The 21,462-nt window shown below is 51.5% G+C and overlaps 8 protein-coding genes across 8 annotated transcripts; 1 reads left to right on the forward strand and 7 right to left on the reverse strand.

Annotated features, from left to right (window-relative positions):
• Positions 1–50: 50 nt before the first annotated feature.
• On the reverse strand, positions 51–657 carry PPTG_16262 (hypothetical protein; the record flags this gene model as incomplete). Its single annotated transcript, XM_008913895.1, has 2 exons — positions 51–119; positions 163–657. 2 exons carry the CDS (start codon positions 655–657, stop codon positions 51–53), a joined length of 564 nt encoding a protein of 187 aa, XP_008912143.1.
• A 314-nt stretch (positions 658–971) lies between these two features.
• PPTG_23913 (hypothetical protein) lies at positions 972–2,239 on the reverse strand (the record flags this gene model as incomplete). Its single annotated transcript, XM_008913896.1, has 5 exons — positions 972–1,059; positions 1,352–1,430; positions 1,732–1,788; positions 2,075–2,165; positions 2,216–2,239. The coding sequence occupies 5 exons, from the start codon at positions 2,237–2,239 to the stop codon at positions 972–974; spliced, it is 339 nt and encodes a 112-aa protein (XP_008912144.1).
• A 1,049-nt stretch (positions 2,240–3,288) lies between these two features.
• PPTG_16263 (hypothetical protein) lies at positions 3,289–4,769 on the reverse strand (the record flags this gene model as incomplete). The annotated part of the gene is made up of 3 exons (XM_008913897.1): positions 3,289–4,134; positions 4,197–4,644; positions 4,699–4,769. The coding sequence occupies 3 exons, from the start codon at positions 4,767–4,769 to the stop codon at positions 3,289–3,291; spliced, it is 1,365 nt and encodes a 454-aa protein (XP_008912145.1).
• Positions 4,770–6,631: 1,862 nt separating this feature from the next.
• Positions 6,632–14,054, forward strand: PPTG_16264 (hypothetical protein). The gene has a single exon (XM_008913898.1). It carries the CDS (start codon positions 6,731–6,733, stop codon positions 13,928–13,930), a length of 7,200 nt encoding a protein of 2,399 aa, XP_008912146.1. The 5' UTR covers positions 6,632–6,730; the 3' UTR covers positions 13,931–14,054.
• Positions 14,055–14,511: 457 nt separating this feature from the next.
• Positions 14,512–15,873, reverse strand: PPTG_16265 (hypothetical protein; the record flags this gene model as incomplete). The annotated part of the gene is made up of 3 exons (XM_008913899.1): positions 14,512–14,828; positions 15,202–15,319; positions 15,433–15,873. 3 exons carry the CDS (start codon positions 15,871–15,873, stop codon positions 14,512–14,514), a joined length of 876 nt encoding a protein of 291 aa, XP_008912147.1.
• A 1,769-nt stretch (positions 15,874–17,642) lies between these two features.
• PPTG_23914 (hypothetical protein) lies at positions 17,643–17,762 on the reverse strand (the record flags this gene model as incomplete). The annotated part of the gene is made up of 1 exon (XM_008913900.1): positions 17,643–17,762. One exon carries the CDS (start codon positions 17,760–17,762, stop codon positions 17,643–17,645), a length of 120 nt encoding a protein of 39 aa, XP_008912148.1.
• Positions 17,763–18,378: 616 nt separating this feature from the next.
• On the reverse strand, positions 18,379–20,099 carry PPTG_16266 (hypothetical protein; the record flags this gene model as incomplete). Its single annotated transcript, XM_008913901.1, has 7 exons — positions 18,379–18,699; positions 18,764–18,850; positions 19,208–19,315; positions 19,397–19,471; positions 19,537–19,648; positions 19,882–19,889; positions 19,950–20,099. 7 exons carry the CDS (start codon positions 20,097–20,099, stop codon positions 18,454–18,456), a joined length of 786 nt encoding a protein of 261 aa, XP_008912149.1. The 3' UTR covers positions 18,379–18,453.
• A 402-nt stretch (positions 20,100–20,501) lies between these two features.
• PPTG_16267 (hypothetical protein) lies at positions 20,502–21,224 on the reverse strand (the record flags this gene model as incomplete). The annotated part of the gene is made up of 1 exon (XM_008913902.1): positions 20,502–21,224. The coding sequence occupies one exon, from the start codon at positions 21,222–21,224 to the stop codon at positions 20,502–20,504; it is 723 nt and encodes a 240-aa protein (XP_008912150.1).
• Between the last annotated feature and the right edge of the window lie 238 nt (positions 21,225–21,462).

Genomic DNA, 21,462 nt, shown 5'->3' on the forward strand with positions numbered 1-21,462 from the left:
CAATGGCTGGCGTGTGACGTCTGGTGTTGGGACTACGGTCACAATCTTCTTTAATTGCTGCCCGTGCTGCGAGTCCGCCCCCACGGGTAGCGTCGCGTCTGTGACTGTAGACTGCGTTCCTGTCACGGCGCTGGGTTGAGCGTTTGGTGCGGCGTTTTGCACCACATCGGCACCTCCAGTTTCAGTGCGAGGTCGTTGCTCTGTAGCGGCCTCTTTCTCTTCAGCTTCGGCGGCTTGTCTTTGTTTGACGTCGTGCTCTCGTTTGAGCGCTGCTTCTCGCTGGATAGCAGCAAGTCTCTGCTCCTTCAGCAGCTTCTTTTGCATGCGTATCACGGTCATGGCTTCCTCCAGTCGGTCTATCAGCATGTCAGCCATATCGCTGTCTGATATCGGCGAGGATCGTGATGACGGTGTCGTTCGCGATGCATGCTCAGGTGTAAACAAGCCTTGGTAGCTCTCTGGCGTACCCATTCGCCTTGGCATTGCCCGTTGTTCAGGTGACCCAGGCGGAGTGTGCGGCTGATTGCGCAGCTCACTATCCACTTGACCCAGTGCGCGGCAATGTGCTCGTTCGGCACGAGCTATCGGTGGCATCGCCTGGGGACTATCGAGATCGTCGAAGTTGAGACGTCCTTGGACCGGTCTGTCCTCAGACATCGTGACGGTCTTCTACTGGCAGATTACGGTACTTGGGCTCAGAACCTGTTGCACTTTGTAGATTTGCTGAGGAATTTGCTGGCAAGAGAAGACCGACTTGATAACTAGAAGAGAAAATTGAAAGTGAATTGATAATTAGCTTGATCACAACTGCTAGTCCAGCCCCTCACGTCCTGTACTAACCTCAACCGTCTTGTGAGCGTTGCTTCACACGCAATGCTGGTGTTTCCCGATGGCACCAGCATATCTCAGTATGCACCTCACTGTGACCACCTGATTTAACTGGGGCAATCCTTAGGTCCACCACAAGAAGACTATCCTCCCGCTTGTTTGTCGTCTTCCACGCGAGCAGGTGGCACACGTTTTGCCATTTTCAACAGAAACCACTTGGCCGAGAATTGCCTGTTATGTTGTAAAGATAAACAATAGCCGATCGCACAATGCCAAAGGTAGACTTCCCAGTCACACCACGTTGTTCCATCGAAGTGAGGTAGCGCATGCACTCTTGCGTTGTTAGCGTACTTAAGTCTATTGGACTCACTACAGGAGACCTGGCAAACCACTCCGCAATTGTGTCTGCATTTATCGTCTCGATGTCACAAACGAGATCGCGAAAAGTGACTGGCGGCGGTCCTCATCTGATGTCTCGTAAAGCCACTTGATAAAACGAGTAAGAGCTCGGAGATACACGTACTTTGTCGCACCAGCAGTAGTATTTCCAAGGACCTCCTCCACACGAGCATCAAGAACTTCCATCGCTACGACTTGTGATCCTTAAAATTAAAATCAGAATATACTACCAAACAGCATAATATATTCGACGTGCAAGTTGCACGACGAATTCCATTTATCTATACATATAACAAGCCAATAAATAGAGAACGGGGATGTATCTGATTAATAATCAAGTATTACAATGTCGTTACAAGGTCTCTGGATATAGTATCCAGAGATTTTTTCTCCTCTCGGTTACGTACGTGATTTATGCGACTAAACTCGACGCACAGTCGTTGTGTTAGCTCCACCTGATAAATCGGTGGTGCTTGATAGGGCTGACCGACCAATCGAACGTACTGTGCGGTCGAGTCGCCATACTTGAGCTGCCCAATGACGACGGGTCCACGTAGTAGACTTTTGCAAAGTAAGCGCTAACCTGTCGTTATCACCGGTCATCATAGTACAATTTCTAGTATTGAGATATGGTTGGAGGCAGGCTCAATGGAGTAGCTCCCAACTGATCCACCGCAGTTACTCTGCTCCAGCACGGCCACTGTTTCATTTCCACTCGCCGTCGCATTTATTGCCCACGCTGTGCCGTCATCGTCATGCCAAGCGTAGCATTTTCCGTCTGCAGTTAAGGGGCGAACAATATATAATTGACGTCACTACTCTTTGGTCATCGCGTACGGAGAGTTACGGAACGCGAATTCTAGGTATTCGGCCATGCCATCAACGCAGAAGTGGGAAACGCTTGTCGACTGGTGGTTTTTGCAGCCTGAGGCAAGCACCTGTATTAATGTTTGCAATTATGCTTTTAGTGTATATTGCGTCATCGTACGTAGTAAGCGTCCACACCGCTCATGCTAGAGACCGAATCCATTCGAAAATGAAAGTACGGCAACGACATCGAGAAAACCGCATTTTAGTAAGTTGCGTGATCATCATCTTGGACATCGTACGTGCATATATGGCAATGTAAAGATGAGTTGATGGACTCGTATCTGGACAACGGAAATTTTCAAACTGGCGAGGACAGCGTACGTGTCGAAACCCTTGATTGTCGACCAGTAGGTGTGTGAATTATTTCAGTCGATGTTACCAGGGTAATTGAAATCGACTACATATTCCAGTGATCCCACATCTAAATAAAGGCGACAAGAAGGTAAAAGCAAGATCGGGGCCTGTTTCCGCCCGTCCAGATTCCAGCTGATTGAGGCCATTTCAGCTGATATTTTTGATCCAGCTGATCGCTACATAATCCGCGCGTTCCGCATACCAAATTCCAGAAGAATTTGAGATCGAATAAGCTATCATCTAAGCGCCCGAATTTGGGCGGATGGAATGGTAGTCCACCTGATTGAAGGGAGTGTGCCTGTAAGAACAAATATTAACGGGTGACATAAAATTAGATAATAAAAAAACATTCTCTTATATTAATCCGATTTACCAGAACTGTGCATTAGTCGGTCTAGGAGGTAGTACTTTTGCGTGAGCCCCTACACTACCACCTCCCCCAGTGCTCTTACAATAAAATAAAAAATTGTACTGGGCATCACAGAAGCACGTAATAATCATTGCAATATACCAATCCACAATAATAAATTATTCAATTATTTTGCTGTATTGCAAGGGTCAGGACGGGGCAGTGGTGTGAGATTGACCCTATCACGCTACTGGCTTGGGTTCGAAGCCCACTGCTGCAGAGAAGGCTGGTGACTATCATCCAAGCTGGGTTCTTTTAGCCAGTCAAATATAGCCGGCGACGGCAAGATACGAGCCAGCCTGAGCAGCAGTTTTGTTGGGTTCTGAAAGAAAACATAAAATTAAATTTGGACGAACACACAATAAGGAGTCTAAACCTTTTTTTCGGCAGCGTTGTAGCTCTCAAGTTTCTCGTGCGCAAACTACTTTCTAAACATCATCAATGCCAACAAGCGAGGTGAAGCTCCAAAGGTCGCGATTCGCTCGTAGAAACACGAGCATCTCAAAGTTCGCTGGCAGCAGACTTGACCGCCGTGGGGTGAGAATTAGCTTGCACTGTGAAAAGAGGCGCTCACATCGGTTGCTAGTTGGCGGCAGTTGGCTCAACATCTCGTCGTACTTCTGTGCTGACGCGTGGCGAGCCTTCTTGGCTTGCCGGAGTGTGGCTGTAGCGAAGTCCACCTGCTTGGTCGGCCGGGCTGAAGAAGGTTGGACGACCAGAAAGGGCTCGACAGCAGCTTCTTCGTCTGCTTGAAGCCTGCGATCACCCTGAACTTTCACGACGGCCCTCTCAAAAACAGGAGAGTGCACAATACTGGCATCAGCCTTGAGGTAACTTGCCGTTACCGGGTACTTCACCACCACGGCGTCGAAAAAAAGCCGGACGTCAGCAAGCGTTAGCTCCTCGCTCTGCAACTTTACGCATACGCTGTCAAGGTCACCCAGCTTGCTCAGAAGCTGAACAATACGGCGGTGAGAGCTTGGACGTGGCACTAAATCTTCAACAGCTTGCACCATCTTGATAGCGTCTCGAATCTCGACATAGCGCTTGAGCATCTCGTAAGTAGATGACCAACGGGTCACGGTGGCCTTCAGCGGCTTGAGGCCCGTGAACGCTGCCAGCGCTGCGCTGTTGTTTGGGTGTCGCAGCTGGATGCACAGAACTTGAACTTCAGCGATGAGGTCCGCATATTCGGTTAGATACTCGCAAACCGCCAGATTGAAGCGGTGGCTTGCACAGCCGATCAGGGGAACCTTGAGCCGAGTAGCGATAGCCTTGTTCGTGGGGCAGTTATCGCCGACGACGAAGCGCAGCATCTTCGGTTCTTTTCGTAGACACCGAGAACGTTGTCGATCATTTCGATGTGAGCATCGGCCGACTGCCCATCCTCAGCCATCGAAATTGACAGCAGCGGCTGTCTCCGCACGCCGTCGCGAACACTAACGCCGAAGATGCCAACAAAGTGGACTGTTCCGCAGGTCCATCCGTCGAACAACAAACCGAAGCTGTCCCCGAGAAGCTCAGCGACGGTAGCACCCACTTGCGAGGTCACGTGACGCATGTGGCGAAGAAGCGTCTGGGATGACACGGGCTTAATACCAGCTAGTCCCCGCGTCAGCGTGTCGTCCACCTCCGATAACGGAAGGTTTCGCATGATCACCCACTCCATCCACTTGAATATCTCCATCGTCCTGGTGTCAACGAAGCCGTGGTCCTGAAGCGTCTGGCCCTGTTGACTAGCCTCGAAGACGGCGAGGTGGTCTCGGTGCTTCGTCGCTAGATGACTGAGCAGGTTTTAGTAGCCGGACCCAGGAGCTTGTTTGCGACTCGTATTGCACTGCTTGCACGTGAAGACGCCGTCGCCGCAATCCGTAAAGTAGAAGTTGCACACGCTGCGAGAAGTCGACATGGGCCCGAGAGGTTGGAATGAAGAATGAGAGTAAGTATTTCCGCTAGCAGACGACTAACTAGAACCTACCAGAACCACCAACGTCGAGGCACCTCCCCACCAGTCCACTGGTAAGAAATCAATACAGTAATTACGGGGACAATTTTATATTTTACGGGCTTTTACGAAAGCCAATATTAAATTATTAAATAAATACAATGCTATAATAATTGTATTATATTTATTTTTTCAGAGCACTGACCTCCCCGTATCTTTTGGCAAGAGTAACAACGTAGTCCATTCACATTGCTGTTGCGATGTCACCACCGTTTTCATGGCACCATCGTCTGCATCAATTAGCTCCGTGTCTCCCGCCTCATTGTTGCATCTGAAGTACCATGCGCATATGCGACTTCGTCATGGTTGCGACGAATAAAGTTCAATATGGCGAATCGCCGTGTTCCCCCCCCCCCCCCAAGCAAGAGAGTTTAAGACAATACCTCTATTCATGTATACGGAGCTGGGTACAATCCTCTCTCAAGCTGCCGCAACGGGATATATAATGAAGACGTTTCAGGGCGGTCACGATCGGCTCCTTCTTCGCTCACTGAGTTTAGTGACTCTGACGATGCTAATGAGAGTGAAGACATACCTTCGGCCGTGGTGGAAGCTCAGTTTGATCATTCAGATCGACGGAGTCAACGACCCAATTGTTTCGATCATGAATCAACAATACGAGAAGCGGACAAAGACTCATCAGTCATGGAAAAGCGTAGTGTTGTCCGCCGACCAAGCTGATATAGCATGACAAGAAGAGGAACGATAGCCAAACGACAAAAGACGACTAGTGAGAAAATAAGTGAATCGATGCGAGTAATGGCTGAAGGGCAGGAATTGATTGCAGTCTCTCTTCTTTCGCGTCACAGTAGGGGTCGACCGCTTTCCCGTTCTGGCGAGGCGATTAAGATTTTCACGGACAAGGTCCCGGTGGACCAGCGATTCATGTTCACCAGACTGCTCATGACTGATCCTAGCGCTGCCATCATGTTTTACGAACTGGATGATGCAAGTAGGGAATATATTGCGACACAGTTTTATTGGGAAACAACGTGGACTCTGAGGATAACTGAGCTCTACACACGTGCATTTCCTATTTTGTTGTGGTGTTCCGCGTTCGTTTCCACCTGAAAAACAATTGAACTGTTCACTTTTGGGTGAATTACGGAACACGCCCACGACTATGCCTAAATGTCGCCCGTTGTCTGATGGAAACGGGCTATCGTTAACTGCTCCAAAAAAAAAAAAGAGAAAAATCGGAGGCAGTGAATAACATTCGCCAAACACACACGAGAGTTTAACACTTGGAAATCGTGAAGTGATGTTGCGGGGGGGGGGGGAATTTAGAAAGTAAATCGTCTGCTAACGAGACCGATATGCAAAGTTGAAAGTACCGTTAGAAGAAGGACTGAGTCGTGTCTGGGGTTACAAACACCAACATTGAGTTTCCGGAAAAATTCCCGATCATCTTGTCTATTAACAAGTAAAACGGCCTAGATCTCATTTGATAAGGCGAATGTGAGCACTCACTCCTATTCAGCTTCAACTTTGACAAACACTCATGCCTTTCACATTGCCAAGATCGCGGCCTTTCGTAGACGACTGGTCGTGCGCACCCAAAAGATTTGAACAACTTGGAGATTGTATGTTGCTGTCGAAGATATCTCTTTTCGCGACTTCTCCCAGCTTATCAAACGGCGGGATCCTGCGAATGTTGACAAGTAATAGTATCAGTGCCGAAATGGACGGTTGATAAGCCCTTGAGAAAGATTCCTCTCGACTTGTGGCGCTCAAGAGCTCTCATGCCACTCATCTCATTCTTGAAAAGGCTTTATCCATCCCACATCAAGTTTATCCGCCCCTTAACAAGTGTTTTATAGCGTCCAAGTCAAGTATCAACTGTCCCGTGTCAAGTGTCCACTCCAATGCTCCTCAATCCTACCCGCCTCGCCTCGATGGCGTTGGCTCTGGTAGTGGCGTTGTCGCCAGGAGCTGTGGCTGAAAAAGACACGTTCTGGATCTCTAATCTCTTCCAGCCGGCGTACTCATATTCGTACCAGCAGCCGGTTGACTGCCAAGTGAGTGACTGGGGATCCTTCAGCACCTGCTACTCTGTCTACTCGACCAAGACACGTCGTCGATATGTGACTGTATGGCCCAAGAACGGCGGCGCTGCTTGTCATCCTCTAGAAGACACGCAGCGCTGTGTGCCTCAAGACTGTCAGGTCGGACCTTGGTCCGACTACACAGCATGCGACCGCTCGTGCGGTAAGAAGACGCGCACGCGCACCGTTCTTCTGCCGGCCCAAGACGGTGGCGCTGCCTGTCCACCAACGACCGAGACTGCTCCATGCGATCCCATCAACTGCGTCGTCAGTGACTGGACGCCGTGGAGCATTTGTCTGTTCGGCAAGAAGAGTCATTCCCGTTTCATAACAACATGGCCGCAATACGGCGGTACAGCTTGTCCCTCTCTCTATGAAGTCGCGTCTTGCACTCCCGTCGACTGTGCCGTGAGTCCGTGGAGTCCCTGGAAGATTCTAGGGACCAAAAAGACTCGCATTCGTGAAGTCACTTGCCAAGCTGACGGCGGCAACCCGTGTCCGCCGTTAGTGGAAGAAGCCACGTGCAACCCCGTCGATTGTGTGGTGAGTCCCTGGTCCTGGAGTGGAGTCTGTGACCCCATCACCAAGCTGCGTCCACGCACCCGAACGGTCCTCACGGCGGCACAAGACGGTGGCGCTGCGTGTCCCTCTCTGCAAGAAACTGTGACGTGTGTGGACTGTGTGGTGAGTGCGTGGAGCGATTTCTCAACGTGCAACCCGTTAACCGGTACCAAGACTCGGTCGAGATCCGTGTCAACCGCAGCTCAAAATGGCGGTGCGGATTGCCCCGCTCTAACGGAGACAGCTCCTTGTGATCCAGTGTCGTGTGTCGTGGGGAACTGGACCGACTGGAGCGTTTGTGACGCCAAGACGCTGCAACGGAAGCGTACGCGTGATGTGTTGACTACCCCTCGCTATGGCGGCACGATGTGTCCTGCTCTGGTTGAAACTCAGTCGTGTACACCTCAGGACTGCACAGTCAGTGACTGGAGTCTGTTTGAATATTTTGTTAAGCCTACCGATGGACTCCGATACAAACGTCGGTCGCGATCAGTTATCCGTCCGTGCGACGGCGGCGCGCCCTGTCCGCCCTTACAAGACGAACAGATCTGTCAACCTGTGGACTGTCAAGTGAGTAAGTGGGTGTGGGACGACAACGGAGCTGGATCATGTCCTCCTGGAACGCAACGCAGACGAACTCGAAACGTTGTGACACCTGCAAAGGACGGCGGTGCGGCCTGTCCGCCTCTGGTGGAGCTTGTGGCGTGTGGAGATTGCCAGGTCAGTGCGTGGGGTCCATTCGGAGCTTGTGACTCCGCCACGATGACGCGTAAGAGGACGCGAAGTGTCTCGCAGCAGCCTATCGGTGACGGCGCCGCGTGTCCTGTACTCGAGGACTTTGCTCCGTGCGAGCCGGTGGCCTGCCAGGTGAGCGACTGGACGTCTTGGGGGCCTTGCTCAGCTTCTAAGATCCGTCAACGCACCCGAACGGTGCAAGTTGCTGCCAAATACGGCGGTACCGAGTGCCCTCCGCTTGTGGATCAGCAGAACTGCAACCCGACCGACTGCCAAGTGAGTCCGTGGGGGCCGTACGAGCTCCGTGGCGACACGAAATGCCGTCGACGTACTGTTTTACGTGAAGCCGACGGTGGCAAAGCGTGTCCGCCACTGGAAGAGACTGTACCGGTCAAGAAAGTGGACTGTGTGGTGGGCCTGTGGGGCCCGTACTCGGCCTGTGACCCCACCACGAAGCAGCGTTCGCGCTCTCGTATTGTGGTGACGAACCCGCAAGATGGTGGAGCTGCATGCCCAGCGTTGATTGAGGCCGTCGCCTGCGCTCCTGTGTCTTGCCAAGTCAGCAACTGGGGGACCTGGAGCGATTGCTCGCTGGTTACTGGAAAGCGTACGCGACGTCGTACCGTGACAACCCCGTGCGCCTTTGGAGGCGCTGACTGCCCCGACCTCATTCAAGAAGAAGCGTGCCAACCGGAGGACTGCAAGGTGGGCAACTGGACATCCTGGACAGGATGCAACAAACTCACCAAGACGCGATCTCGTCGCCGCTCTATCCTTGCCCAAGCTCGCTTCGGCGGTGCCGCGTGTCCAAGTCTTGAGGAGGTGAAAGTTTGTGAGCCATCGGACTGCGTCGTCAGCTCCTGGTCACTGTTCACTTCGTGTGGCGTTAATGGAAAGGAACGTCGATTCCGTACGGTGCTCCAACAGCCTGACGGTGGAGCTGCGTGCCCTCCGTTGATGGAAGAGCGATCCGTACCGAAGGTGGACTGCGTTGTGAGCGACTGGACCGACTGGAGCATCTGCGACCCTGATCTTCTTGTACGGATGCACAACCGCTCAGTCCTCACACCGGCACAGAACGGCGGAAAGTCGTGCCCAGCTCTACAGGGTTCACAAGCGTGCTGTCCGAAGCGTGTGGACTGCAAAGTTAGTGAGTGGTCAGACTACTCGATCTGCGACCCTGCTTCCAACACCCAACGACGCACTCGCAATGTGACACAGGCTGCCGGTCCTAACGGACGAGCGTGTCCGGAACTGCAACAGTCTCGAAGCTGCAAGCCGAGCATTGACTGTAAAGTTGGCGAGTGGGGCGCCTGGGGAAGTTGCAACAGTGCAAATTATCTGCGTACCCGTACGCGTCAAGTGACCACCGCGCAGTCTGGTAAGGGTGCAAAGTGCCCGTCGTTGAAGGATACACAAAGCTGCACCCCCGTTGACTGCCAAGTGAGTGACTGGAGTGACTGGGGCGCGTGTGACCCGAACACGAATACCAAGAATCGGACGCGCACAGTGTTGAAAGAACGCGACGGAGGAAAGAAATGTCCGAGTCTCATTGAAACCAAACCGTGTAAGGTGAACGTTGACTGCCAAGTTTCACCTTGGGGTGACTACGCCGCTTGTGACGAGTCCACGTGGACACGAAGCAGATCTCGTACCATTGCCGTTCAGCCCAAGGGCAGTGGGAAAGCATGTCCACCGCTTACAACAGCGGATGCGTGTCCCCCACGCGATTGTAAAGTTAATGGGTGGTTACAGTTCGGAGACTGTGATGCCAATGGATATCGCAAACGCAACCGTACGATCGCCATTTCACCACGAGGTGGAGGCAAGGCGTGCCCGGTGCTTCAGGAGACGAAAAAGTGCGACGCAGTGAACTGTGGTGTGTCTGCTTGGGGACCGTGGGGCGACTGCGACCCGGTGACCGCCCTCCAGACGAGATCTCGCACTGTTCGTGTTGAACCTGCTTACGGCGGCACACCTTGCCCGCCCCTTAACCAGACGCGAAGCTGTCAGAAGTGCGAGGTAACCGAATGGAGTGACTGGACCATCTGTACAGCCGATACGCCAACCAGGTCCCGTACGCGTGATGTTGTTAAACAACCACCTCCTCCATCGACCTGTGGCAACTCAGACGACGATGCCCTTATAGCTACTTTACAGTGTCCTGTCCTGAAGGAAGAACAACCGTGTGAGGCCATCAACTGCACCGTCAGCGACTGGACCGACTGGAGTGGCTGTGACCCGGAGACGTACGTGCGGACGCGCAACCGGACCATCCTGCAGCCACCTGTGCGTGGAGGCACTGAGTGTCCCGAACTCACGGATTCATTGACATGTCCACCGGTGGACTGCACCGTTGGAAACTGGTCAGACTGGTCGGGTTGTGGTGTGACGGATCTCACCTCGACCCGGTCACGGGAAATCCTGGTGCCGGCGGCGTTCGGCGGCGCCGAATGTCCGTGGCAAACGGAATCGGTAGACTGTCCGTCGATTGACTGTGTTCTTAGTGACTGGAGCGACTGGAGCGAGTGCACGGATTACACGCCGACGCAAACCCGAGAGCGGTCGATCCAGCAGGATGCCGTTCGTGGTGGCGCTGCGTGCGACGTGTTGACCCAGACCCGTGCGTGTCCTCCTGTGAACTGTGAACTGGGAGCTTGGGGTTCGTGGCAGACTTGTGAACCAAAGACTGGTACGAAATCCCGCTCTCGTGTAGCAACGCGCGCTCCGCAGCGGAACGGCACAGCTTGTGACGCGCTGCAAGACATTGCGCCGTGTGACCCAGTTGATTGTACTGTGGATAAGGACTGGGGGGACTGGGGCTCGTGCGACCACACCTGTGGAAAGCGCTACAAGCGTCGATCGGTGGTGCAGCCGGCTCTATACGGCGGTGCTACCTGCCCGCCTCTTGTGTCCGAAGGACCGTGTGAACCTGTTAACTGCGCCGTGTCATCATGGGGTGACTGGAGTGAGTGTGACGCCTCCACCGGTATGCGCACGCAGACTCGAAACGTGACACGAGAGCCGCTTTACGGTGGTTTGACGTGTTCAACGTTGGTCCAGCAGAAGAAATGCGATCCAGTGCCCTGTAGTGTGAGTGAATGGTCTGCATGGACGTCTTGTGATAGCGATGACCCTCAGCAGCACCGCAGTCGCAATATCACGCAACCGCCTTTGTACGACGGCACCCCATGCCCGGACCTTACCCAGGATGTGACGTGCGCTCCGATCAACTGCGAAGTGGGTCCATGGAGCGACTACGGCCTCTGCGACGCTAGCACGGGTCTACGCACACGCACCCGTTCAGCCACCCAGGTGTCTCGGCATGGTGGCACGTCGTGTCCTGCTTTGAGCGAAACAATTGCCTGCGATCCAGTTGACTGTACGGTCGGCGAGTGGGGTGAGTACGGCGAGTGTGACCCTGTGACGTTCAAGAAGACCAAGTCTCGCGCGATCTCGCAGAAGCCGCTGTACAATGGAGCGGCGTGTCCGGATCTGACCAACGACCTGCTGTGTGACCCGATTCACTGCGTCGTGACTCCGTGGGGACCTTGGGAGAGCTGCGACGCTGCGTCGCAAACCAAGACGCGTAGACGCACTATCAGTACACAGCCGAAGTATGGTGGATCCGCGTGCCCAGCACTGGAAGAATCTGCTGTCTGTGACCCGGTAAACTGCGTCATGAGCAACTGGTCGGACTGGAGCGTGTGCAAGAGCGACGGCAGCGACACGGGCTCTGTACGTACGCGCACGGTGGTACAGTCAGCACTCTACGGCGGCACGGCATGTGGGCCTACGCGTGAAGAAGTCCCCTGCGGTGCTGTGAACTGCGAAGTAAGTGAGTGGAGCCCCTGGTCGTCTTGTGACGCAAGCTGTGGCAAGAAGACTCGCAAGCGTACAGTCAAACAGCGAGCTTTGTACGGCGGAGCTGCATGTCCAGCACTCGAAGAAATCACTAACTGCGACCCTGTCAACTGTTCCGTGGGAGAATGGGACGCTAACTGGTCGGCGTGTGATCCGTCCTCGGGTCTCCGCAAGTTGACGCGTCCAGTTCTTCAACCGGCGCTGTACGGCGGAACAGCTTGTCCAATTACGGTTCAAGCCAAGGCGTGCGATCCAGTTGACTGCACGGTGAACGAGTGGGGTGAGTGGGGATCCTGTGACTCGACAACCGGCAAGAAATCGCGCGCCAGAACTGTCAAACAGGTCGATCTCTATGGTGGTTGCAAGTGCCCCGACCTCACTCAATCAGCACCCTGCGACCCTGTGCCGTGTGCTGTTGGACCCTTCAGCGACTGGACCAACTGCACCGATGCAGACGCCACCAAGACCCGAACGCGCCCGATTACACAGGACGCGCTGTACGGCGGCACGGCCTGTCCGGCCCTGACCGAAACAGCGGCGTGTCCACCGGTTGACTGTGTGCTTGATTCATGGGGACCCTGGAGCGACTACGATGCTAAAACTGGTGTCCGTACGCGGAGTCGGAAGGTCCTCCAGCCTGTCGTTCGTGGCGGCGTGGCTTGCGATAGCACCACAGAGTCCGAGACGGCGCCGCCGGTGAACTGCCACGTCGGTAACTGGAGTATATACGGGCCGTGCAACGACGCTGCGGGTGTCAAGACTCGATCGCGCGAGATCTCGGTAGCTCCGTTGTATGGCGGCCTCCCGTGTCCTGAACTTCTTCAGAACGCGACGTGTGACCCTGTGAACTGCATCGTGAGCGACTGGAGCGTGTGGGCTGCCTGTGACCCCAATACAGGAACAAAGTCTCGCCGTCGTGATATTCTGCAGAAGGACAAGTACGGAGGCGCGGCTTGTCCAGACACGACGGACTCTGCGCCGTGCGATCGCGTGGACTGCGTCATGAACGACTTTGGACCGTGGTCGACGTGTGACCCGACAACCGGCAGCAAGATGAGATCGCGCACGGTGAAGGTGACGCCAATGTACGGTGGGAGCGCTTGCCCAAGCACGACAGAGCAAGGATTCTGTGACCCGATTGACTGTAAATTGAGTGACTGGGGCAGTTTTGGCGCCTGTAACTCGACGACTGGATTGAAGACTCGCACGCGCACAGTGTCAACCAGTCCGCTGTACGGTGGAGCAACATGTGCATCTCTCACTGACACGGCACCGTGCGACCCGATCAACTGCCAAGTTGGTGCTTGGAGCTCCTGGTCTGCCTGTAACCCGAGTACTCTACAGTCAACACGCACACGGAAGATCACGGTGGAGCCGATGTACGGAGGCCTTGAGTGTCCCTGCTTATCGGAGTCAATGGCTTGCAAGGTCCCGAAGGTGGTGAACTGCACGGTGAGTGCGTGGTCGGACTGGACGAAGTGCGCGAGCAAGACAGGAACCCGTTCACGCACGCGCAAAGTGGTGACGGCGGCGGCGAACGGCGGTACGGCATGCCCGGCGCTGACCGAAACAGGGTCGTGCAGTGGATTGACATGCACGATGGGGCCGTGGTCAAGCTGGACGACTGGATGCGACAGCTACGGCTTGCAGACACGCACCCGAGCGCTACTGGACGACCCGTATATGTCAGGCGTCTCGACTTGTCCACCTGTGTTGGAGACTCGTGAATGTGTCTACAGCAGCTCGACGAATGACTACTCTCCGCCCACGAGTGCTTATCTATTCCTCGGTGTCGACGACGTTGCGCTGGAGGCTCAAGCATTTGGTGACGGTGGTGAGACTCAAGCTTTGTACGTGTAATTTGCATTCTTCGATTCTTCGAGTGTATAGCGTAGAATTCGAATAGCATTGATCAACTTTCTTTTAAACACTGAATACCGACGCGTAAAACTTTTCCGACTAGCTTTTACCCCCGCAAAAAAAGATGTCGAGTCAAATAAATATTAAATTGTACTTTCGAACTCTAACTTCGCTCAAGCTATAGCATAGGAGGAAACTACGGAAAGCTATGAAAGTCAAAGTAAGTGACTTCGAGTGTTGAGATGGTGCAAGTGATACAGTGGACCGTAAGGCTGGCTGCATTGACCGAATCCGACGTACTCCCTGACGAGGCGGATGTGTCGTCGGTACCGTCGATCAAGTAGAGTTTCGCGTGTGAGTTCCACGGAGACGCCCGAGTTGACATGCATTTTTGGAACCGGGTCCACTACGGTCTTCCATTCTTTCCAAGCTCACACGTCTTGCTTCGACCTCTGACCCTGACAGTACCATTAGATGCCAGAACAACCTAGAGCGCGTAGTTGGGACTATTGTGGCACTTTCCATCCGCACGAAACACGTCGGTAGACGTAAGTTTGTTGCAATTCATATCAGCGTAGTGCTCAAAGCACGTATGTCGTGTCCAAGTACGCGTCCTTGAGGTACGTTTGTTGGCCGCAGTCGCAGAAGTTGTACAGTGAGTTTGAACCATCAGGTCCGGATTCTTGAACGCACTCTGCGTTTACAGTGCAAGGAGCTGGAATAATAGTAGAGTGCATCGTTATCGTTCTCGCACTGCATGACGGACTTTCGTTGACCTCATGGGTCTTAACTCTGCTGCCAGTAGCGGCTCCAGGTCTGATCACTCGGAAGAGAAGCACGATAATGACGATGGTACTGTAGTGCTTAAAGAGGTTCATGATCTTGAAGGAGTACTTGTCTGGCAGATGGGTAATTGAATAGTGCGAACGATCCACGTGAAATCAGCATGAAATCAATTTGCTGCAGCAGCACCAACTATTATTGGAAACTCAGCCTGAAGTTAATTTGTACAGTTCAGACGAACATCCTTGAGATCTGGCCTCGTTACGTTTGCATCACCCTCTCTTTCTTATCTTAATTGAAAGTAGATGCCCCCGTGACGTTGTGCTCGGATGCATATCAACATAATTCGTTGTCATACCAAAAATTCAATAGAACATGTCTAGGCGCTGAAGATTAGAATTTGCAAGCGCTTCTTGCCTCCCATTGTTCCCAAGCAGATATCACGTGGCTTCGTAGGCTAACCAATTCCAATCATGGGCTCTTATTACGTGGGTACAAGATGTCAATCTGAGCGACCACCGCGAATCGTAGTGATGCCATTCCGGGCGGTAAAATGGGGATAGTATTGATCTGGAACAACGTGGTTTCATTTATCTTGTAGAGGTCCTGGAGTATCTTCTCACCTTCACCAATCACTCTGTCATCCCTGCAGTATTAGTTTGGTTTAGCTACCTACTACTCGAAGTAAGAAGTAGAGTGCTAACAGTATTACCACGTACCAGAACCCGACAGAAAAAATGACGCGCTCGATTCACCGAAACCTTCAATTTATATTTCCCAAGTGTATCAGCCGCGTCCAGGGCGTCCAGCTCCACAGTCGGCGACGTCCACAACAGACCTGCGTTACCGTTCCAGATCGCATTGTTGGTTCGTCCATTCCTGCAGCACATTGTGTCGGATCCATAAGTGATCTCCCACTTGCAGTAAACCTTCTTGTGCAGATTAACTCGCCCAAACTCGCGCAGCCCTCGAACATTACGGATAGAAAGCGAGATTTTGGCACAGGGCGTTAATTTGCCCTTTAATCTCTCCATCTCCGACTCATGCACCCACACGTAGCCACCATTTTGGGTGGCACGATGCAAGTTCGAAGCCTCAATGATTGCGGAATCCCTATCGTTGGAGTCATTCAACTTTAGCAATTCACGCAGCAAGTCCATTCGCGCATCGACATACGATTCAATTACGATTGATGACTTGGTTTCGCCTCGACACACCTGGACTTTGTCAAGTATGGCCTTCACAGTGCTTCTTTTGTTAACCATTTCACCTGCGCCTGTCGATATATTAGTTCCAATAACAAAAAAATAATAGATAACAGGATGTACTTTTCAACGCCTCATCCGCTGCAGCACCGATGACGGCTTGAGAAATTGCTGCAGAGGCTAGCGAGAGGGTCAATAGGCCAACCTACGTACACGAAGAAAACATAAGTAGCTCTTTTGAGACCCCGTCTTTTGGGCGACCGTACCTGGATAAAAGTTGCGTTATTCGCAATAAACTGATCGTTATTCGCAATAAATTGATCGACGTGTTTTGCTTCAAAATCTGAATGGATGGGTGAAAACACCTTCCCGAGAAATCGCTATGGAATTTCAATTCAAGTGTCGACGAGTCTTCGGGACTCGTTAGCGTCCAGACAGCAGGAAATGGACGCTTTTCGACGTCCCATAAAAGCTTTATCAGAAAGTTTAGCTCTCGTTCTGTTTGTAGATCGTTAAGCATTCCTGCGGTCTTTCAATCCTCTCGAATGAACCACTGGAAATCAGGTAGCCACGTGCTGTTTTGACGTAACTGTTGCTCTCGTCGCGGATTTCCACGCAGATAATTGACACTGTGATCTTTCTGGAGATTGTCGACGATAAAAAGGTTGACAGATCTGGAGCTACCGTCAGTAGACTCCAATCCCGGATAATATTTCAGAACTAGTTCCATGGATACAATAAAGTACTGTATCTCGTCCCAAGCCACTTCTTTTGTTTCTGCCACCACTTCGATGTTAATATCATCCTGTTTGCCTGTACCACCGGCGACGAAGTAGATCTGAGCCGCATACTCGCCGTAAACGTAGCACTCAAACGAATTGTTGTTGATCTGCCTAATGATGTCGGGGCGATAGGATTGCACCACGAAATTTACAAAAGTCGCCTCAGAAACGTCAAGAGGCAGCGAACTTCCAAGTAGGGGCTTCCTTTCCAGCGACAAAGTTCTGCATCAACTCCGAGTCTTGCTCACGAGCAACATACCAACAGCTTTCTATCTGGGCTTCCAATATGTCGGCACGATCAGGTCGCTATCATCGCCCATCTGATAGTTTTCCGGTTGCAACAAGTTGAATGCTTGAGTAATTGCTTGAACCTGAGCACCATGTCACTGCCCATTTCTCGTAGAGTATTCCAGAACGGCAAGGTACTTAGCAGATCGTCTTGGAGGGTACCACTTTCGCGAAGGATCTCGTAACTCTTTTACCGGTTTCCCTTCATCTTCATGGTTGACAATATTGATCGATCTAGAATGATACAATCTTGAAATTCGTCGTCCTCGTACCACATAATTTTCCGAGTTGACGTAGAATCGGTGTAGCGTGGGGCTCAGGTTGAAAGCCTTGCCCTGATTGCACTTTGGGGTGAATGCAAGTTGTATTCACTACCAGCTGGCTGTCCTTGCAGTTGTAGATGTAATTACTAGACTTGATGTTCCATGGCAGTGCCCAGGAGGTTTGCCTTGCTCGCTGTGGCGAGAAGAGGAATCGGACAGAGTAGTCTAGTCTCTTTACCTTTTTCTTTCCACTGAGCAAGCAATACAATCGGCTAAACGTTTGGAAGTGCCAGCTTCCCTAACTGTGTCTACTGTTTTCGTCTGGTGGACGTAATACAAGGTCAACAATCTTCAACTCTTTTCAGCTTGGGTAATCTTCGCTTTAACGTAATCACCACGTGAGTAACAGGACGATCACTGCATCCAGTCGCTCCTTGAATGTGGCACTTGTCTTCGCTATTCGGCGGGTTTTGACAGTTTCCTCCAGAACGTGCAGGTATGTTGTCGGCATATCGAAAGTTAGGAGTGGTTAGCGCAGGTCTTTTCTCGAATGGATGCACGCGCTCGGTTGAGAGAGCCTTCCATTCCAGAGCCTGTACGCAGCAATTCCATGCCAAATTCTCTTTCAAAACGCTTCCTCTCGGACTCAACATCGGGATGAATGACGAATTCTGTTAAACGGGTGCTTGAGTCTGTCTCGATAGTCTCGAATTGCAGTGCAGAGATAAGATCGCCTGTTGCCCCGCTCAATTTGAAATAGGCATCTGGCTGCCGAATAAGGATCCACTTGAGCACCGTCTCTTCGAAAGAAAACGCTGCTTGAACTTGTCACCTTCGCACCCTGAGATAGTTTTCGTTTCTTCCAGTTTCATCTGCTGATTGATGCAAACCAGGTACACGGTTCGCTTCGAAAAAAAACATGGCGTATGTAGTCTGGTAGACATCTTGTCCAGCGAAGTCCAAAAACGTGACATCATACCGCGAGCTATCACGACCAACCTCTTCAGCAGTGTCAGCCTCTTCAGGCGGGAAAGATAAAGAAAACAAGTCAATGCCGATGGTTTGGTTCTCTTCATCCACTAACGATGGTGCTGCCTCGGACAGCGACTTGACAGGGGTTGTTTTCCCTTAAGTACTAGGTCCATTGACGCAAATCTTACAACGCCTAGTAAGTTGATCATCTGCGGTTTCAGTTAGAGCATTCACGTAAAAGGCGACGGCGGCTTCTCCTCCTTAATCACTTCCGACGGGATCAACATTAATAGGAGGTAGCACTTGTGCCGGTATTCTAGTACTGCCAGCAGTTCCCCGGCGTGATTTCGCAGACAAGCACCCGATGTCTTAGGCTTGGAACCTTGCGAGCACAGTAAATGGGCGATGGTGATAATCTCGTCGATCAGATCATGTTGCTGGGCCGCAGTCATATAGGTCAGAGGGTTGTTGCCATCCTCCAGACAAAAGGCGCAGCTTAGCTCTTAGATTGTAAACGGGAACTATTTCTTTTGAAGTTACCTTGTCGCAAGCGTCAGTTCTGACCCCACGGTTCAGTAGCAGAGTAATCATCCGGGACGTGCCGAAGCAAACTGCAAAATGGGGGTGCTGCCAGCCTGTAGAAACAGAATCCAAGTAGTGTTAGCAAATTCGCTTTAATAGATAAAAAAAACGAATCTTGTCCGCAGCCTTCACCAGCTTGAGGTTGCCATTTTAGCCACGACGTGCAGAGCGGAACTGCCATCCTGTGTACCCACATACATTTGTCTTAGACACAGTTTTTGCAGTTAACTTGCACTGATCTCACCTCGTCAGTAGCCGTTGTATTCACTCCTTTTGATAGCAGCAGTTTAACCATCTCCACATTCCCAAATTTAGCCGCGAGATGGAGCATAGTGCAATTTAGAAACAGATATGAGTCAGAAATACAAAAATTCTACCTAGAAGTATAACATAACCTCGAACCTTGGCTTTAGCGGTCGCATCTGTTTCTATGAGCGCCATCTGAGGTTGCAAGAAATTGAACGTCTGATGCATTAGTTTACCAAACCAATGGAGCTTGTTGTTGTCTGACTGCAGACCAATAGATCACTCCCTTTCTAAACCAAGCCACATCTCCCTCAATATTTTAATACTATATGTAATTACACGCACCTCAGCCCGCTTTTTGCCATAAAACCGCAGCGAACGCCGTGCAGCGTTATCTACTGCTAAGATGAGGCAATCAGTCTTCATCAATACAATTGGCAAAATAAGTGTCTGTAGCAAGATAATAGTATGCACAGTAACGTTACATCTGTCGAATCACGCAACTCGTCGTTTAAATCACTCTTCCGGCCAATGATTTCCTTAACTTCGTCTGAATCCTCCTTATCATAGGCTTCCCATGTCGCCTTCAGCTCGTCTCTTTTTAGTTTAGTAAAAAAAAATGTTGTTCGTGAACTGTAGGATAAGGAATACCGAAATCGACGATTCTACTGCAAGACGGCTCAGCACATTCTGCAATCCTCTTGCGACGACCCGCTTGGATTAAAAGCTCTCGTTAATGCGGCAGTGGATTTGAATTAGAAAGGGAATCGATCACGCACGGAATCCAGCGAAATCCCTTGCTGGTTCAGCCATTGTCGACGTCGTGTTACCGCTCGCTCTATGAAGACGAAAGAACATGTTAGTGGCAATAAACCTGCCCCAGCTTTTCGTTCCCTACCTCCTCGCCCTCCTCCTTCACCGCGCTGTCTGCAAATTTCCGAATGCCGCCCTTGATGATCCTTCGGTTGGAGAAATTTTTCTGGGATGAATCACTCCATTGAATGGCGTCCATTCCCTCCACAATGGAATCCCACACCGCATTCCCCATGGCATGGATGCACCTTCTGAAGTTTGCGTACTACGCACTGATTCCATGGTAGAGGGGGCGAACCGAGCTGGGGAGCGCTGTCAATGCAATGCTGTAGTAGGGTGTTCTTTTCATAGCAATGTTAAATCAGTAGAAGCATGCTCAGCGTGGTGATGGGATCAACTCGACCTAAATCTAGGGTATCAGAAACTCTAATACCATAACCATTGGCCAATTTAAAACTTTTAAATCGTTAAAAGCAACGTGTGTGCTTTTAAATTAAAAGCATACACGTTGCTTTTTTACTACTAGTACTTGTAAAAAGCTTCTTAAAGGTCGGCACGGTAAGCAAAAAATGTTTTTAGTGTTGCAAATTTTGGTGTCGCTGAATTAGTACCAAAGTCGTCAACCAAGGTCGCTTGCTTACTTGACTTGCACCGAGTAGGTCGACACCACAAATTTGGCGTTCTTGCCCTGGAAAGGCTCGGTACCAGCCTCGACCTTCTGCAGATACTGCGTCTGGGGGAGAGTGTTGTCAGCCGGAAGTTCGTCGAAGAACTGCTTCAGATCGGCCGTGAAGCTTTTAGCGGTCTTCTTGGCGACGTACGAGAACACCTTGACCTTCTTGTTCATGCCCTGGTACAGGTCAAAGTCGACACCGCCCAGAGTGACCGATTTAATGGGTTTGCCACTGTCAGTCAATGGCCAAGCACCACCGAGAGCAGCGAGCCACACCATCAATTCGTACTCAATTTCTCCGGACTCGGATGAACTGGTGAACAGATCGTAGGCAACATTAGCGATAATGTTGCCATCGTAAGTGTACTCGTACTTCATGGTCGTGGGCATCGAGGTGATGGCAGACACCTGCTTAGGTTGGAACTTAAGCGCAGCGTTGGCAAACGACTTAACCTGCCATGAATCTCCGGCCCAGTTGAAACTGGTTTGCCACGACACGGAAGTGCTGGTGCTGCCGGTCACCTCAGTGCATTGTTTGCCAGTCTTGTCGTTGTCCTGACCCCAGAGGTTGTTGTACACAGTGTAGTCGCCAACAACCTTGAGGTCGTTGCGGCCGCAGTACTCTTGGGCGTTAGCAGACGAAGCCACAGCAGCCACGGCGAGGGTAGCAGGGATCAGGAACTTCATGGTGCTTGGTCGGTGTTTTTCGGTGTTGGTGGCGCAAGGCGAAATGGAGAGTGTGTCGACAGGGAGACAGGTACTTACGACTCAGGAATTCTTTGAGCGGAGTTTGATACTCAGACCTTACCCCATCCCGAAATGTTTCATCCGCACCTTTAGTGTTCATCTGCTGGCAGCAATGCCCATACGATTAAACCTACGATAATACTACTAGTAAACAACTGTGACGAGAATGAGGCTACCG

Source organism: Phytophthora parasitica (genome assembly GCF_000247585.1).
Source record: "Phytophthora parasitica INRA-310 unplaced genomic scaffold supercont2.56, whole genome shotgun sequence".
NCBI lineage: Eukaryota > Oomycota > Peronosporomycetes > Peronosporales > Peronosporaceae > Phytophthora > Phytophthora nicotianae.